This window comes from Chlamydotis macqueenii, chromosome 5, assembly GCF_036417535.1.
Source record: "Chlamydotis macqueenii isolate bChlMac1 chromosome 5, bChlMac1.mat, whole genome shotgun sequence".
NCBI lineage: Eukaryota > Metazoa > Chordata > Aves > Otidiformes > Otididae > Chlamydotis > Chlamydotis macqueenii.
Window position 1 is genome coordinate 2,917,125 of NC_141560.1, and position 18,801 is coordinate 2,935,925.

The window sequence follows — 18,801 nt, forward strand, 5'->3', positions numbered from 1 at the left end:
TCACCACCCCCCATCAGATCCATTTACTGGTTACGGGAGCGTTTTACTTGATGTTCTAAAAGGCAAAAAAAAAAAATCAGCTGGACAGCCCTTCGTTCATTAAACAAAAGGATTTTTATTGAATTAACAGGAATTACAAGAAATGTATTTTTTTTTTGTCTGCAACCATGTTTATTGCACTAAAAAGAATCCATAAATAACGTTTCAGGACAATCAAGGAACCAAATGAAAATATTGGCAAGGGTTAACTGTACAATTAATTTTTTCCCAAGTAAGGAAAGCTTACTACAAGACAAAAGCTCATTAAAAAAAACCTGTAATTGTTGTTACATCCCTGATTTTTTCCATGGTGGGTGAACTGGCCGGACAGCGCCATCACCTTCCCACGGGGCCGGGTCACGTTTTATGAAATGCAGTTTGCCTAGCACTAAAAAAAAACACCCAATAATCAGTGAAAAGTCTGCTTCGAGATCTTCGTCTTTAAGAATCGTAGACGAAGGTACAAGTATTTCCCCTCTGACTAATTTCTGTGAAAACTAGTAGTAAATCTAAAGCAGTAATGCGTTAAAAGTTAAAAAATAAGGCAACTCGGGCTTCACTTTCCGGAAGCGCTTGGTTTAGAGCGGTGACACCTGCTCTGGCTGGGTACTGAGAAGGAAGGGTGTCAGTGTTCTGTACATTAAAGCTGTAAACAGAGAGCAGACCTCGAGAGAGAGAGAGAGAGGGGGGTACAAAGTCCCCAGGGAAATATCCGTGTGGATTTCAACAACGCTTCCAACGCAGGGCATTTCGTACGGTTGCAGCTATCGCCCTTTCAAAACAAAGTCGGCTTCCCAATAATACAGCCGACCGCTAGAAAAGAGAAACCGGGCTGGAGCCTGCGATTAAACTCCGCGCTGGTTTTCAGAATAATAAACTAGTTCTTGTATGGAAAAAGGTTAACAAACATTTTTCATTTTTATAAACAATACATAATACATGTAGAAAAATATTCAAGAGGATAATAACAAAGGTGCAACGTCAACAAAAATAAGCTGCCTTTTCAACAAAAGCACTTTTTTCATAGTTTTTTAAGTGTGAAAACCTTTTAAAGCTCTCGGTGTCCTCGGAAAAAGTCTATGAAAGGGAGTTGTTAGCTTAAAAATTCTTGCCGTGCTGCTGGGCGTACCACTGCTGCCTCTGCTTGCGGTGCTCCAGCTCGGTGAGCAGCGCCTGCCGGTACGCTTCGTACAGCTTCACGATGCGTTCCAGTTCCTTCATGAAGAGCAGCTTCAGCATCCCCTGGTAGGTGTCCAGGTCGGCCAGCTGGAAGAGCTCCCACTTCAGAATGTGGTCGTACCTGGTTCGGGAGAGAAGGGGATTATTTACAGGCCGCTGCGGGCAAACGCACGGCCTTTTAGGCATTTCCTTAAGGACTGGCCCTGGGGACGGCGCGCCAAGAGCCTGAAACGCGCTGGTGCCATCCGAGATGGCAGCAAGCTCAGCTCTGAAGTCAACCAGTCACTGTTCCATTCCTTCCCGCTTCCACCAGTTAGAAGGGGCTGCCGGTCAAGCAAGGCAAAATACGGCAGCCTGGGTCACCCAGCGCCATCCACGCTGTCAGCGCTTTTTCCCCGGGGAGGGAAACGGACGCCGGCCAGCAGCGCAGAGCGGAAAGCTCGCCAAAAAAAGCCCGGCGGGCGCAGGAAGAGGGCCACGGACGCGGGCTGAAGAGCCGCTGGTGAAGAACAGAGGTCTTCTCCTCTCCTGCTCAACACTCAGCACTGCTTTCCTTACAAAAAGCTGCAGCACTGGGCAGGTTTTTTTTATTTTTACTTTTTAATATGGAGTAATTCTGCATTTCTGGTTGCACTCCTCACACTTTTTTCAATTTCTGGAACATGCAAACGCACCCCTACGCTCAGACTTTTGGGATAAAGCTGCTGCCACGGGACAGGTCCAAACGTCGCGGAAGGTGAGCCTCCTGCAGCCTCCCCCGTTTGCTATTTATGTCTGGAATATTTACCTTTATATATAAAAGTATTCAAGAAAGCAAGCGTTTTTCTCCATCACTTTCTTTTTTTTTTTAATGGATCCCTGTTTTGTGCCAGTAGTAGGGAAAAGGTTTCCAAGATCCTGGTAGAAAACCAGTATTTCTAACAAAGCTTCTCGTAAAATAACGGTAATTCTACAGAGACGGGATTAAAGGGCAGGGTCCCCTCCTACCACCACACCTCGCGGGGGGAAAGCTGCAGGATGATACTGAGCCGGAGACGCTGGCATTCGGGATGTTCCTCAAGGAGCTGGTAATCAAAATAATCCAGGAAAAACCCAAGACACTGGGCCAACAGCACAACAACTGGGTTTGGGGAGTGACTTGACGTTGGTTCAGGCTGCGAAGCCCACGTGGCCAAACGATTACTGATCGGGATCGGGCTAACCTACCTCTGCCCCTCAGCTCGGAGAGACCTGGGTGAGAGAACGTCAGGAACGTCACCCCAAAACGAGCAGGGGCGCTAGCGCTGCCCCTGGAACGGGGACTGAGCAGCGCGGAGCGTCCTGGCCGGCTCCGGGAGCAGGACAAGCCGCAGAATTCCCTAAGCGAGGTGAGGAAACCGCAGTTCCCCAGCCCAGGTTTCATCGTGATTTTGGCTGATCCGAGCCTTGCTCTGCAACAGGCATTTTATCGTAAGAAAACAGAGCCTTGATGCGGTTACATCATCACTGCAACATCCCGCAGTTCCTGCTTTTTTCCAGCTCTTCTACACATACACCATTCATGTGCAATCTAACTTTCTTAACCTGCAAACAGGCAGCTGATCCTAGAGTTACGAAAAAGAAGAAATTCATGGAATAAATGAGAGTTATTGGATCCAACTGAATTACATGAGAGAATACGTTCACCTGAGCGGAGGCTGAAGCCGAAACACCCGTACATTTACGCAAATAAAGTGTGTTGCACACGGAAAGGACGTATTCAGAGGGCTGCACGCATCAGGGAAGCACAAAGGCGCGCAGATGACCACCAGAGGTGCTGCTGAGGAATTTTAAGAATTTCAGTGACCACAGGGTCTGTAAACTCCCTAAATACCAGCTTCTGTATTAACGCCATCCCACGCCTGGGCAGGGCTGCGCTGCTGAAACCGCTTTTCCCCAAAAGCGAGGAGAACGGCAGCTGTTTGTCGGTGCGGAGCTCAGGCTCCAGTGAGCGGCGCTGGAGGGTTCGCCAGGTGCAAGGGTCTCTGCAAGCACTTGGTTAGCGGGTTTCCACCACCACCACCTTGCCACCTCTGCTGCTTTTCCACCCCTCAAGAACTGAACTCAATCGCAGCAGCGTCTCCCTGGCAAACACGCCTGCAGGCTTTCTGGGGCCTGCAGCTTTATTTATATTTTTTAAAAAGCATCACCATGGATTGCTAGAGGCATGGTGGCGCTTATAGCTCTTTGAAGCCGTCACTGCTGCCGGTTTCTCCAGAAAACCAGCACGTCAGGACGGCTTTTCAGTGCGAGAGCTTCACTTCACCTGCAAAGAGAAGTCTGACGCTGTCCCGCACGACATCCTTCTCTCTGAACTGGAGAGACATGGGTTTGATGGACGGACCGCTCGGGGATAAGGAGTTGGCTGGGCGGCTGCACCCAGGGAGTGGTGGTCAACGGCTCCATGTCCAGGTGGAGACCGGTCACGAGTGGCGTCCCTCAGGGGTCCGTGCTGGGCCCGGCCCTGTTCAACATCTCTGTGGGCGCCATGGGCAGTGGGACAGAGCGCACCCTCAGCAAGTTCGCCGACGGCACCGAGCTGTGTGGTGCTGCCGACGCGCTGGAGGGGAGGGATGGCATCCAGAGGGACCTGGGCAGGCTGGAGAGGTGGGCCCGTGCCAACCTCATGGAGTCCAACCAGGCCAAGGGCAAGGTCCTGCACCTGGGTCGGGGCAATCCCAGCACAAATCCAGGCTGGGGGAGAACGGATGGAGAGCAGCCCTGAGGAGAAGGACTTGGGGGTGCTGGTGGATGAGAAGCTCAACATGAGCCGGCAACGTGCGCTCACAGCCCAGAAACCAACGGCACCCTGGGCTGCACCCCCAGCAGCGTGGGCAGCAGGGCGAGGGAGGGGATTCTGCCCCTCTGCTCCACTCTGGTGAGACCCCCCTGCAGCGCTGCGTCCAGCTCTGGAGTCCCCAACATCAGAAGGACGTGGAGCTGTTGGAGAGGGTCCAGAGGAGGCCACACAGATGCTGAGAGGCCTGGAGCAGCTCTGCTGTGAGGCCAGGCTGAGAGAGCTGGGGCTGTTCAGCCTGGAGAAGAGGAGGCTCCGGGGAGACCTGAGAGCGGCTCCCAGTGCCCAAAGGGGGCTGCAGGAAAGGTGGGGAGAGACTCTTCAGCAGGGCCTGCTGTGACAGGACGAGGGGTGATGGTTTTAAAGTAGAAGGAAGCAGATTCAGACTGGACAGAAGGAAAAATTTTTTTACACTGAGGGTGGTGGAGCACTGGCCCAGGTTGCCCAGAGAGGCGGTGGATGCCCCATCCCTGGAAACATTCCAGGCCAGGTTGGCCGGGGCTCTGAGCAACCTGATCTGGTTGGAGATGTCCCTGCTCCTGGCAGGGGGGCTGGACTGGGTGGGCTTTGAAGGTCCCTTCCCACCCAAACCATTCTGTGATTCTATGATCTCTCGCATGAGCAAGGCATTTTGGGTCTCCTCACCCTCACCATCCCACACGTGCAGCCTGCCGTACTGCGGGAACCCCTACCAGACTGGTCTGCCCAACCTAGAACGTCGAGAAACGTTCAATGTTAGCGTCTAGCGAAGGGTTAAATGCAATCCAGGAGCCTCCACTGCACTGTGCTGAGATTCCAACAGCTGCGCTTATGGTCCCAAAACAAATCCTGACACAAGAGAGGCAAAAAGGATGCTTCAAGGTATCAAATACCTTGATATTGGAAATCATTACCTCAAGTTATGACTAGATATCAAAGCCTCTTCACTGTCTAGTGAGCCAAATATCTGTTTTATCTTAACAGTGTAATGCTTTTTTCACTAAAATAAGGCAGCATTGTGGCTAACACCTGCTGAACTCTCCGTTAAGACTTTTCCAGTGGTCAGAATTCAGAATTCTCTTTAGAGAAACTGGTTGAAACAAAAGCTAACATTACCTATTGTTGCTATCGTTGTCTACTTTTCTCAACAAAAATGACTGGCCTTTCGTCAGCTAAATCAAGCTGCAGTGTCAGGTGTAATAAATCACCAAATTATTCCAGTGCTGATAATCAACAGTGTTTTACAGCAAATTTCAAACAGCAAATTGCAAAAGGTGTTCCTCTACTGCTACTACGAAAGCATTTTGCCCACTTGCTTTCAATTTCACACCAGAACACAGGGCATGGCACAGTTCTCGTACTACTGAAGAACTTCCAAGCGTTACTGGATGCTTTTCTCAACCTTTAAGCCTGTTGCTAGGGCAACAAAGGAGAGGCTCATTATTAAAAATATATTGAAAACATATAAGTGATGTTGAATTTAGTAACTGTGAGAATGATTTATCAATTGTTCCTTACAAAATCCTCAAGATCAGGTGACACTAAGCCAGTGCTACCACTCCTCCTCACTTTTCCAACGTAATATTAGCAGAAAACAATTTACTTCTTCACAGAAGTGACGGAGAATCACAAAAATATTCCTACAGAAGCACTACTTTAACAGAAGGCTAAAAGGGTACTGGAAAATACATGACTTTTGATCCCTCTGAACAACGTAAATTCTATTCCAACAGCTTGAATTGATGAAATGTTTTGGTTTGGTGGGTTTTTTTACTAGACAAAGACATTCCTGATAATCTTAAATTGTTTAAATTCTCTTAAATCTGTTTCTCAAGTTTCAAGAGAAGTACCAACAAGAGTCCATATAACACAGGCTGAAATATTTAAAACTACATTGTCTGGACGTGCCAAAGCCCTAAATAAAGACCTGCAGCTGCAGCCAAAACCTAAAAGTATTTCTAGGAAGGAAGTGCTCCCATAGGTTACAGGAACTTAGTACGGCCCCGGTGCCTACGTGTACCGGTGGATTTTAGGCCAGTTTAAATCTTTACGGGCTGCTGGCAAGCCCGGCAGCCACAAGAAGTAATAAAATTCAATTATAGTTACTAGAGGCAGCTAAAAAGAGGATTTTTTTAGCTGGAAGTCACTGAACATCATACATAGTCTGAATTTGCAACTACAGACTGACCTGCTCACTGCTGCAAAACTTGGTTTCTTCATATTCTCCTCATGAAAACGTACATGACTTCATAATTATTAGAACATATCTGGATTTTTAATTGCTTTTCTATTCAGCGCTACCCTTCTGCAGAGCTGTGCCCATTAGCAAATGTAATTTGTTTCATTACGCTGACTCAAATCTCTTCTTGGAGGAGATTCCCTGTTCCTATGGTATTATTTTTAAAAAAAAACCGAGCTTTTCACTACTGCTTAGTTTTTAAAACTCTTGAATGGAGATAAAGATTTCACTCTGCATTCAAAATTCTTTATCATGGAGGAGAATTTGTATGTCTTTTTAAAAAAGGAGGAAGATACGCATTATGAAGCAAACACCCTAAAAATACTTCACATGTTTTATAAGCCACGTGGTACTGTTCTCTCAAATGCACTGGAAGTAAATCACACCTTCAACTCTAATACATCACTCTGCAAGTGCTGTGAACTGCAAGAAGTGCTGTGATTTTAAATAATGCCTAATATAAAGCAAACTAATGCGATGAAAACCTGGTACAACCTCCTCAACCGCTGTCACCAGTAGTTCTTACGCAGTTAAGAAATAGATACCAGCTAGAGTTCTCCTTTCAGTCATGGAAATTCATTTGTTTTCCTTCTAAGCCAGGCACGTGTGGTGTGAAATGTAGAGGAGAAAAAAAAAGCAAGCTCACTTTACGGGAGCCCTGGCATAGACCTGCAGCCAGTCTGGAATCTCCGCGGTGTGGTAGGGGTTCGCAGGGACGAGGAGAGGCTGGCTTCTCTCGGCTTGCTGCGGCTGGTAGGTCACTGGGGGAGGCTGGTCGTAGCGGGGAACACTGTGCAAGGGAAGGCAGACAACATCCGTAACCTCCAAGGAATAACTCAGACAGAGCGAAATCACTGAATTGTTAACGGTAATACACAAGGCGATACGTGCAAAGGCCGACGATGCAACCACGTACAGAGGCGTACACCGAGAACAACTTCCCGTTGCTATTGTTGTGCTCGCTCTGGTCACAACTGCGTCTGTTAGCACACTAAAATTCACCTCAGACCCATCCACCTACTGCCCGCTACCTGGATTCTAAAGCGGAACAAACAATTATATCTGTTTTTAAAAGATTACAAAGGCAAGTATTGATTCAGCCAAATAATTCACCATTTAATGTTGGAACAAATGTGTTCAGGCAGCAGCTGGTATGAGTTATTCCACGTAGCAAAGGACATCCTCAGGTTTATCTTTTGTGCCACATGTTAAAAAACTCTCTCTTCCTAGGAAACAGCGAAACAGATTGAGCAGCAGAAATTAACTGCTAGACTCGGTGTCTACTCACTTTAGGAGCAGCTGAAATACCGATTTTCCTTCTAGACAGGACTTAATTCATGTTTCAGATGGTTTGTGCTATTTGTTCAGACAGGCTCCTGGAACACCAGGTCGAGTTTCTTTTCAGCCTACAATTCAATCCTGTTCTTAGGAACTTGGTTGTTTTACCGACAGTTGAAGAGAATAGCTGCTTTGTTTTAGTGAGTTAGGAACAATATCCTGTCCCTACCCTTAAGATAGTAACAGAGGAGACAAAAACCTAACAATTACAGCTTCTTCTAAAAATCTTAGTCAAGACCCAGTAAAGCTTACTTCTAAAAATAAGTTTTTGGCACGCTGGAGACAAAACCAGTTCCGCTTTCTTAACTGGATTAAGGAGAAAACAATCACAGAGGAGAAGGCCGACGTCTTACCTGGGAGCACAGGGATGTTTATACTGAGCTCTTTTATTGATGTGATCTACGTAATACACTCCAAATTCTGCCGACTCGACTCTCTCCCATCCCGGGGGCAGCCCCTCACGCTCCAGCGGATGGCTCCAGTGGGTCGTGTTAGTGTTATGATCTATATAGTACTTTCTCCCTCTGATAGTCCAGTCCACTGACCAGCCAGGAGGAAGAGGTAAATCTTCAGAACTATGGTTTGTTAAGTTTCCTAGAGATGTAGCAGCAACTCTACCGATGCCTAAAAAAAAGAGCGAAAAGCAACGTTTAGCTAAACTGATACAACCCAAACCCAACAATATGTATGAAGTCAACTCCAGCTCCATCAAAACTACTTATCTACCAAACATCCACAGCTGTTTCTGTTTCTACTTACAGTCAGGAATTATAACTACCTGGAGAAATCTCTGAGTGCCAGCAAAGCTTTGCAGATGACCCAGTCAAGAACGGTAAGAGGATCAGGTAAACCAAGGGAGGAGGGACGAGTAAGGTTAGGACTGTTCCGAGGCGCATGCAATCACGGCCAGAAAGCGTCACCAGTAACAAGAGAAAGAGAAGCTGGATCCACATGGGATCCTGCACAAGCCCTGGGCTGAACACAGCCACCCTGCGCACGCTGAAGTTGATGCCGCCACGTCTTTTTTTGCTAAAACTACCCAGGCTTGTCCGACTCACTAGTTTATGTGCGCTGGTGGGTGGGACAGCCAGGCCTTCTGAAGGCAACCCAGACAACATCTGGAGACCTTTCGTTCAGAGCGAGTCACAGAATCTCCTGAGCTCCCAGGCCAGTAGGCCGTGTATCTGCTTCTCCACATCCTGCTCTTCCCTAGAACTGAGCACCCACGTTACATGACGCTACAGAAGCGCATGAAGAAAAGGAATTTCCAGCTTTTCTTGCTGATGTGGGCTGCGCTGGGAGAAGGGCTTCTCCAGGCAGAGAGCTAGAGCCTCGGTGAGGTGTACGTGGGATAGGAGAGCTGAGAGGAATCAGTAGTTGATTAAGTTCCCACCTCTGCCCACAGCACGCTCAGGGTTTATCACCAAATAGCTGGTCTAAGAGACTGCTCACTAGCATTTTAAAACACTGTTTGTTGTAACATACACAGGTTTCACATTTTAAAAATGAGCGTGCTGGATGCCGAGAGATGCACTGAAGAAATGCAATTCCAATTTCATCTCTTCCTTCCCTCTACATGCTACTGATACTTAGGAAGCTAGTTGAAATAAAAGCCATAATAATAACTAAAGAAAACAAAAACCCCAAAGCCAACCAACCAAAAAAACCCCCAACCACAAAACCCAAGTGACACAACCAGTAATTCTGCAGGTCCCTTTCCATTCCTGGGAAGCCTACCACCTACCGGACGTGCTGGCCCAAATTAATCTCTCTTAAAAATCCTTGCAAGTAGTTACCTTCAGTTACCACAGTTCTGCAGTCGAACAGCCTCTGGCTTTAAGGAAATTCCAGTTACCTTTCACCCCACAATGAAATGCATCTGTTCGGCCACAGTATCCGTCAGCGTTGGCCTGTTACCATTTCCCATAGCTAGAAGGGGTACGGGAGCCACTTCTTCCACTTTTGCAGAAGTCAGAAAGTTACTCCATCACAGGTATCACATCCACTGACTGAGCAATACGCCCCGTTCCTTCTGTTTTGCAGAAATAGCATTTTTGTGCGATTGTTTTGTGGAAGGGAAAGGCACAGCCGCCCTTATCTAAAGCATGCTACTAAAGAGAGTTTCAGGTGTGGTCGTCGACTCAAAAAGACAACAGTAGCAGCAAAACTGTTATATTTCTCAGGCTCCAAAGTAACTGAACAAATTAAAAAAGTTTTAAAAAAGAAGAAATGTCCTGGAGGCTTCCTGACCTTCAGCAGTACTGGGGCAGGGAAACTATTTCAGACCCTAGCTACAGTTATGTCACTGGTTTTGTTTGCATTCCAATGACAAAACACAAACATTTAAGCTGCTTGAAAATACTGCGCTCTGCATAAACAAATCCAGTATTTTCCCCAATTAACTGGACTGCTGTGTTGTAATTTCGTGTATGTATAAACAGTGGCTATCACTACCAGAAGATCTGAAGACACAAACTTGACTGGGGGAAAAGAACTTTCAGAAAGGAACAAATATCTTTTTCTGTTTACTGTTAAAGCCAATACACGTCTGTATTTTTGTTACAGTTCTTCCTTCTTACATTCCAGCATGAGTCCAGCAGCAAATACATACGTATTTATTCCTTGGGGAAAAGGTTAATCCTTGCTAACATTTGGAAGCAGGTATGCAACGCTGCACAAGTCATTCTTTGCACTGGAAGTTCTCTTGACACAATGCCTCCATCTCTTCACGGAAAAGCCCGAGAAGACTGGGAGAAGGACTTGGGCAGTGAGGAAAAACCAAAATCTGCTTACATAGAGAAATCACCTAGAAAGCAGGTGAAAAAGCGATGCTGCAACCAACAGAAAGGCAGCACTGGCAGTTCTGTGCTTACTTAATTCTAGCTGCATGGTTTCTCCCGTATTTTTTCATTTCCGAGATGCAAAGAGTAAAAAATAATACCAGACCACAAACGTTATCATACGTTCCCTTTGCCATTTTGACTTCATATGTGAAGTAGCTGAGCCATGCCATTAAAATAAACTCAAATAAACTTACTGTATCAGTTACCAGCTTTGAATAGTGTTCCAAGCACGTGCATTTTTCCCTAAAAATCACAGATCATACCGAAATATTCTCCGCGTTGGAAGCTTTAAGATGTCAGGTAACAGTCATAGTGTCTTACAACCACTAACCCATTCAAATGGGCAATTAGTACAATTCAGACAGTTGCTTATGTAACAGGAGTTACTCGAGATCAAAAGAAATTGTATATTGGTTTGCCTTATACAACTCAGCAGACGCTTCCTGCAAGGGAGAGTGGACACCCATGTCAGAGAAACAGCTCCTGTTATGATTCTGAACAGTAAGAGAAGATGAAAATGGACTGTTATATATATATACACTTCCAAGTATCAATAATAAGGCTGAACACCACTTCCAGAGTAAATTAACGTGATCTTTTCCAAAGTATAAACCAAAGAATGCCTAAAAGCATCTTCTGTGAACACTACCTTTTCTGTGTCATACTGCCAAAGTGCGATACTCTTCCGTATTTAAATTTCAGGTAAGGTCTGAGCCCTACAGCATTTTCATTCCAGCCCAAAGCTTCACACAGGATTTTCCTGCACGCACCCAGGGTATTCCCTGGTACCAGATTTACATCGCACGATGCAAAGCATCTACAGAAAAAGAGCCAAACTTACAGCTTGAACCATTTTTTTCAAAGCACGCAGTATAAAACCTGTGATTTTCCTCTCGGAGGATATGATCTCTACCCTAAGATAAGCAAAAGCAGGCTGGTCAAAGCACTTCCCTGTAACTACTCAGCATTTTCTTGCTCACGCACAGTTTTATCTACGACAAGGCAGAAATTCTCAGTTTTCCTGCCCTCCCAAGGAAGAGAGTTGTTTAAATTACCTGCTTTTCCCAAATGTTAAAAGCCTCCTTTCCTCTGCTTAAGGATCAGTACTGCTCTTTATAAACTCCCCTGAGCGGCACTATCAAATCTCAAGAAGGGTCAACAATGAATTTAAATTTAAATTTCAGGTTTCCTCCTTGGAACTCATCTAGCTTTGTTTGTTAACCCTGTTTCCTAACGGTGTACGTTTGGGGTATTTTTTGTTCAGCTGTTGCTTTTAAGGAACATCAATACTGAACACTATTTGTGGCTTTGCTTTCTCCTTCTCTTTTCAAACATAATCTTTTCGGTTTAACGTCTTGAATTAATTGTCAACCGGGCATCATATGCTGTTCCAAAGCAAAAGAAAACGCAGTTTGCTCGCTTAGGAGTATCACGGTGTACGTTCTCAACATCTGCAAAACGGAAGTGCAAACAAAGAGCAACCGCTTACGACTAATATTAACAAGATTTGAAATACTCAGAGTAAGGCCAGGCCCTATATTCAGTTTTATTTTCAAGATTTTCAACAATCGGGTGTCCTAATCCCAGAACCCAAATTTTTTACTTCACACATCACATTGCAGTGTGTTAGAAGATCTCCACACAAAGAGTTCCTGCATTTAATGTTCTTCTCTTAAAAACATATCTTAAGCTAATAATGTCAAAAATGTGAAAAATATGTAATATCGTCTTCCATCAAGGAAGTTCTATTTGACTTGCTCCACTAGTATGGAACAAAAAAACCCGTAAGTGATACACACAAATGCTTTCACAGCCCAGTGAGGGGGGTTTATTTTAGAGGCACACCGCCTGGAAAGAAGTCCAAGTTCTGAGGTTAGGAGGAAAGGTTTCCAGGTCAGCAAAGGGCAGCTCTTCAGTCTGCCTGGTGGAAAGCGCAGGACAAAAACCCTGTCACCAGAAGAGTCCAGCATAAAGGGAAAGGAGCAAAAACACTGAAGAGGAAGTCTCACTTCATTTCTCAGATACGCTGCTGATGTAGGCAGAGAAGTTTTAGAGCCTATGAGCTCCCCATAACTAGCCGAAACCAAATTTCAAACTGCTGAAGAACGAATCTTGCCAAATAAAAGGCCTTCATATTTGTTTTTAATTCGGTCAATGTCTCAAGAGCCCTATTTCAGGATGCTAAAATCCTCTCCCTTCCCCTCATCAAACCAGGATGAAGAACAGGAAGAGAAGATGAACAAACTGTTTAATTTTAAGGGAGTGAGTAATAATAAAATAACAAAACAGTGTCAATAACTATCCTGTTTAGATATGTCTGCAGGTTCTAGGCCTTCCTAACCCCTTCCAAAGCGTCTGAAGGTCCTTCCTGAGCACAAGCACCTCGTTTGTCAGAGGAATGGGGTGTTCCAAGTAAGCACAAATAGGAAATGACAGGAAGTACTTTGAAAGCTTCGAAAAGTATGCTGCGGAGAAATTACTGCAGAATCAGCACAAAGGAAGAAAAGGGCAGGAATTGCCATTGGTTTAAAAACAAGTGAAGTGTACACACCTAAAAAGAAAAGCCCTTCTACTTTAGCTCTAAATAGGTTTAATTTAATAATCTGTATTTCCTTATTTTGCTCTTATATTAAACACGAACACCAGTCTGCAATTTTTAAGGAGTACAATTTAACGCAAGATGAATCTACTTTCATTAACGCACACGGGATCCTCTGTTCACAGGATTAATCATTTTTCTCCTCCGACATCACAGTCAACTCCTTACAATCCACCCTCACAAAGTCCCTTTACACTGTGAATTTAATCTCAGCAATTTTCATATACACATAGGAATTTTTTAGCTTACCGCTCAAACAGGTACAAATAACTCTGAGGTCTTGGTTACAAGTTAGTTCCAATTTATACTGCAGATATAACTTCAACCACAGACCTCCCCAAACCTTTAACCTAGAAGAGAGGAAAGAGATGTCGAGGAAAGACAGGTAAAGTATCTTAGAATTCAGTTTGAAACGGACACTAAAAAAAAAAACAACAAACAAAACTTTCAAGAAATGCCACAGAGGTAGCTAAACACACACAACTAGAAAATATCTCAACTGAAGACTTTTTTCAGAAAAAGCAGCAGCACTAGATCGCTAATTAAAAATAAATCTACTGAGAATAAGGAGAGGAGGACAGGAAACTGAATGATAGCGAGAGAGAAAACGTGACTTCAAGGAGAAATGCCTGTGAAAGAACACATCAATGCTGTCAGCATCAGCTGTTGGGAAATCTTGGGACTTTCTTAAATACTTTGCTGAATGCTTTGAGTGCGAAGCTCGCAATGGGAACACATTTTCAAGTTCTCTCCAAATCATAAAGAGGGGAATCTTTATTTTTAACGAAAGCTGAAATTCATATGCACCTGTTCACCTCCAGACCACTGCTTCTCAAAAGTCACCTCGGCTGTAACCAGCACTGACGGAAACACCACTCACCAACAGCAAGCGCTCCTCGTGTTCATCAGGCAACGTTTCTGCAGCAAGCAACCCAAACCACAACAGAACAGACTGAGGGGACCTTCCCAGGGATGGTGGGAGAGGAGGAAAAAGGGTAGAGGGCAGCATTTACAGATTCCAGCTAATTAACAGACTCACATGTTGAAGCTGTAGGTAATGGGCAATTTTGACATCAATTACCTTGATGAAGAATTATGATCGAGCAAAACACTTATAAACAACAATGGAGATGTGCAAAGAAAATGAAAGTAAAAAGCCTGCCTCTGTATTCTGGAAATGTAAAAAAAAAAAAAAAAAAAAAAAAAGGAACTAGAAATTACACAAAGATGAGTGGAGCTCAAGGAAAACACGGAAGGTTTGAAGACAATGGACGCTTCAAATAAAAAAAAGCTTAATGGTGAGATGAAAGATGTAAGAGAGTCTAAGGTTTTCTTATTTTTGGCCACACAATTCTTTTACTGAGAAAAAGTAACAGTAATTACTGAAAAGATACAGAAGTTAAGGACATAGGTCAACATTCTTACTGCAGCGAAATGGAAAGAGCCATTGAAGAGTTCATATTCCACGCTGAGATGAAAGCGAAAAAAAATAGAGGAAAAGGGAAACACTCTGGCAGACAAAAAGCTCACCATTTTTTGTCTCTCCCTACAAATGTGTAAGACTGAACAACTTCTACACGTATTTTGTATTGAGTGAATATTCAAACTATTAAACACAAAAACATGAGAGTGAACGACAAACATCAAGCAAAGCAGCAGCAGCTTTACGATTTCCAGTGGCTAAGCAGGCATGTAGACAAACAGGGGGAAAGTCTTTTTAGAAAGAAACCCATGTTGCTACAGTTGAGATAAATATGTCTGAAGTCCTACTTTTAGCTTGTTTTAAAAATGTGCTAGATTAAACTCCCCTTTCAAACCACTAGCTAGAGCTCCGTTTCCACTTCAGGTTGCTTCAGCCCTACCCAGCAGCACCACCACTTTTTGAAGTCTTCCTCAGCACGCGCAGTTACTGCTGTAGATCTGGAAGTTAAATGGACGGATTGGTTTATGAAATCCTCCCCTCCCTACAACGCCCCAGCACACGCTAGCAGGTGCTGGTTATCTGGACCAGATAAATGTTTAATGACTGCCAGCTGAACAACAACTGACAAGAGATGGAGGACTTTCATGCAAGATCTAGGCAGAACAGATGTATTAGCATTTAGCAAAACAAACGAGGATGAAGTAGCAATTCTTAAACTTTAGTATTTCTGAAATGCTAGTATTATTCTTTTGTCACTGTTAACTGACATGTTTCTGTAGCAAAAACCAAAAATTACACAAAGCATTGTCAGGTTATAATTCCATGCATGTCAGCAGCCTTAGATGTTGACATTGTGCCTAGCAGATTTATTTTTCTGGACAGGAGATTCATTTTACCAGAGACTATTTTGTTTACAGATTACAGAACTAACAGCGTATTTCATATTGAAGGTACGTTATTTACAGGTTTGAAATGTTTGTTTCAAACTCCTCCTTGAACACAGTTTCCATGTATATCCAGTGCTCAAACACAGCCACATTTACTCCTTTCTGTGGCCAATATTGTCATCCCAGACCTTTTATTCCAACAGATTCACAACAGCACACTGCACCAAAGAATTATTCTTCAGTGCCATCACAGACAGAATCAAATATTTCAAATAAAGTAATATTTAATGGATTTTTTTTTTTCTTATGCTATTCTTCCGTTAGAAAAGAAAGACAAGTTCCAGTGAAATTGAGGGGGGAAGCAGGCATATTTACAAACGATATTACAAGCTAAAAGAAAAAAAAAAAAATAAAAAAAGAGCCAAGGACCAGGAAGTCAATTTCAGCACTAACTATAGGGCAATTTGCTAATTACACAAAGCAGTCATTCCTCCCTTTGACTGCTTATAATAAATTATTTTAGTTATTGAGGTCAAATTAATACTATAACATTAAATAACAACATGATGATAGTTAAAATATATTAATAATAGTAGAATAAAACAGCAATCGTATAAATGTAGAGCTGTTGGTTACTCTCTACGCTGTGAAAATAGTAGATGTCCCCTAACAAATAAAACTCCTTGCTAGCTAGCAGCTGGATCAACTTTGTCATGAGGAGTTGCTTGGCATTAAAAAAAAAACCCCAAACTTGCTTATCCCATTTTTTTAATGCATAACTCATGGTTTAAGTATATTTTTCCTTTCCGGGTATATGTGATCAAATTCTTAATTCTAAGAAATGTGAACATGTAATGTTCTCAGATCACAGAAACATAGCTAAAAAGAAACTCTGTCTTACGCAGCGTGACTCCTAAAAACTTGACCTCAATCATCCAGAGAGACCTCCGCACCTCAAGTCTTATCAAAACTGGTATTTTTAAAAAAAGAACAATTAATCAATACTTACCTGAAGTGTGCCTCCCATGGTTCTGTGACATCCTCTGGAAGAGATCGCTGCTGTGGTCATAATACCTGTAGTCCTCATGTACGCGATCATTTAACTGACGTCTCCTCTGGGCATCATAAAAATGATCGTAATAGTAACAACGGGCACCAGCATCTCCGTTTTCCAAAACAGAAGTGGCTTCTGTTAAAAAGGACTGGGAGGAAGAGCCATACTCTCTAGGGACATCAGCTAAGCTTCTTGCGAGATAGGAAGGCGCAGACAGTCTGTTGCTTTCGCGTCTCATTATTTCATGAGGTGGCCTCTGCACTGGAGTTCGAAGGAAACTCTGGTTTCTGGACACAATTCCATCTCCCCCAGAAGCATACGCAGAAGAAGTTGAGTCGGGAGGACAGATATCAGTTCGTCTTGGAATGGTTGGACCGTGACGGATAAACGAAGGCATCAGATCTGATATACAGCGTGAAAGAGAGGGAAGAACTTGGGCTGTGCTTACATGAAGTATTTGACTAGCCACGAAGCCGATTTACACCATGGAACTGAGGAAATCAACTCCTTTAAAGCACCTCTAACGCATATCGAGTGTAATGGTAATGCCGCAGTTTGCACTGGTGCAACAGAAACCGTTGCACCCTGCACCAGCAACTGTTGCCAAAAGAGTGCAGTTTTCCCAGTATAACTGCATCTACAGCAAACAAACCAGCCCAAAAACCACAGACAAAACTCCCCCAAACCACCCCACGCCGCTCTCTGGCTACCTCAGCCAGGCTTCACACCTCTCTACTACGAGGGTCGAGAAAATCCAAGTAACCTGGCTACCACTCCACCCCTTCATCAGGGCCACCGCCTTCGTGGCCTTCGTGGACTCAGAATAACTGAAGGCACTAACGCCCACCTGCTCACAGGAACGCATGACAGAACCAGAATCAGAATTCCTACTTTCTCCACTAATCACAAAGTTCAGCCAAGCAAAATGCTGTCACTCTGCACACGGAAGTTCCCAAACTATCCTGAAGATACTTCACTTTCTCCTTCACATAAGGGGGTTTTGCACAAGAACGGCGACACTTACACAATTTCACTGCCTCCCTCCAGTGATACGTTACTCCTCTCCTTACGATTACTTTCAACGTGATACGAGTAAGCAGTTTCCCTCCAGGTGACCTGATACAAACTATGACTTTCATTTAGGAGGAAGTAATGCCTAAGCGTCATCAGTAAATTCATAATGATCGCTACAAAGCGGTCATGGAACAGCTAGTTATTACATCGCGGCAAAAAGCATGGAGGTGCAAAAGGTGTTCAACCCTTTAGACGTGCCCACAGCTTAACATGAAAAAAAAAACATTGTGGTTTTGGTTTTTTTTTAAAGATTAAGTCAATGCAATCAGGCTACTAAGTGATTTTGCCTGTTGACTGGAGAACCAGCTGTTTGTGCAGCAAATACTTCCAGAAAAGCTGAGTGCCTGCTCCTGCCAGCAAACCAGTTGTTGCTACTTGTGACCTTACTAATCCTGCAATTACAGCATAATACACTTCAGTCCCCGGTGGTTTTCAAAGATTAACGAAAAGAAAGCTAAGTGCGCTGTCAGTGCGTATTCGCTAGTGTTTTGCACAGTCCTACAAAGGCAGGACCGGGGCGTCAGTGCCAGGTTCACCACCCCAAACCAGCGCATCCCGGCGCAGAGCCGCGACCCCACCACGCTCATCCACGGTGGAGAACCAAGTGCTCGCTTCCGCTGGGATTCTGCACGGCTCTCTTTTCTCATTTTCTCTCATTTTTTTTTCAAAGTGTACCCCTTTTGGCACGGCATACAGCCTAGACAGGGAAAAACAACCCACTAACTTCTGGAAAAGAGAGAGATGATCCGTTCTGCTCAGCTGAAAGGCGTTCTGCAGACTATCTGAACCCCTGCCTGTTGGAACTGAGAACTGTAGCTGAGAAAATTTTTTTAAAAAAAAAGGAAGTTTGCTTACTGTGAGCACCTGGTAGCACGCTACGCGTTGAAATCCAGCCCCTCTTTTCGGGTTTAACCTCCTCCAGCCCTCACAACAGGCCTTCCCCCCGCCCCGATCAGAGGGGGGACCCCCCCCCCCAAGCCGCGCAGGCCCCGCCGGACCCCGGCCGCAGCACACAAAGGGCCGCAGCCCCCCGCCTTCCCCCGGAGGCCTCGGGTTTGGGCGTGTGCCCCCCTCCCCGCGCCCCCGACACTCACTCCGAAGCAGAGGGCTGGTCTCCTTCTTCACGTACTTGCCCTGCACCTCGCCCGGCTTGGAGAGCTCCGTCCGCGTCTTCTTCCGCGACAGCATCCCACCTCCCCGCCCGCTACCACCGCCCGCATGCCCGGCGCTTCTCCCCGCTTCGCGGGGGACCGGAACTGACCGGTCCCCTCAACCACGGCGGCCGTTGCTCCGCGCCCGCATGGCCGCGCACCGGGGGACGGGGGGGGGGGG

The 18,801-nt window shown here is 44.9% G+C and overlaps 1 protein-coding gene across 2 annotated transcripts; it reads right to left on the reverse strand.

Annotated features, from left to right (window-relative positions):
* Positions 1 to 95: 95 nt before the first annotated feature.
* SAV1 (salvador family WW domain containing protein 1) lies at positions 96 to 18,801 on the reverse strand. 2 transcript variants are annotated; one of them, XM_086748634.1, is made up of 6 exons: positions 18,564 to 18,801; positions 16,351 to 16,797; positions 7,943 to 8,213; positions 6,898 to 7,041; positions 1,169 to 1,339; positions 96 to 427 (listed from the first exon to the last, which is right to left on the reverse strand). In XM_086748634.1, the coding sequence occupies exons 1-6, from the start codon at positions 18,655 to 18,657 to the stop codon at positions 397 to 399; spliced, it is 1,158 nt and encodes a 385-aa protein (XP_086604760.1). In that variant the 5' UTR covers positions 18,658 to 18,801; the 3' UTR covers positions 96 to 396. The 2 variants fall into 2 exon arrangements, with proteins under 2 accessions (XP_086604760.1, XP_086604759.1); XM_086748633.1 differs by having other exon boundaries at positions 96 to 1,339.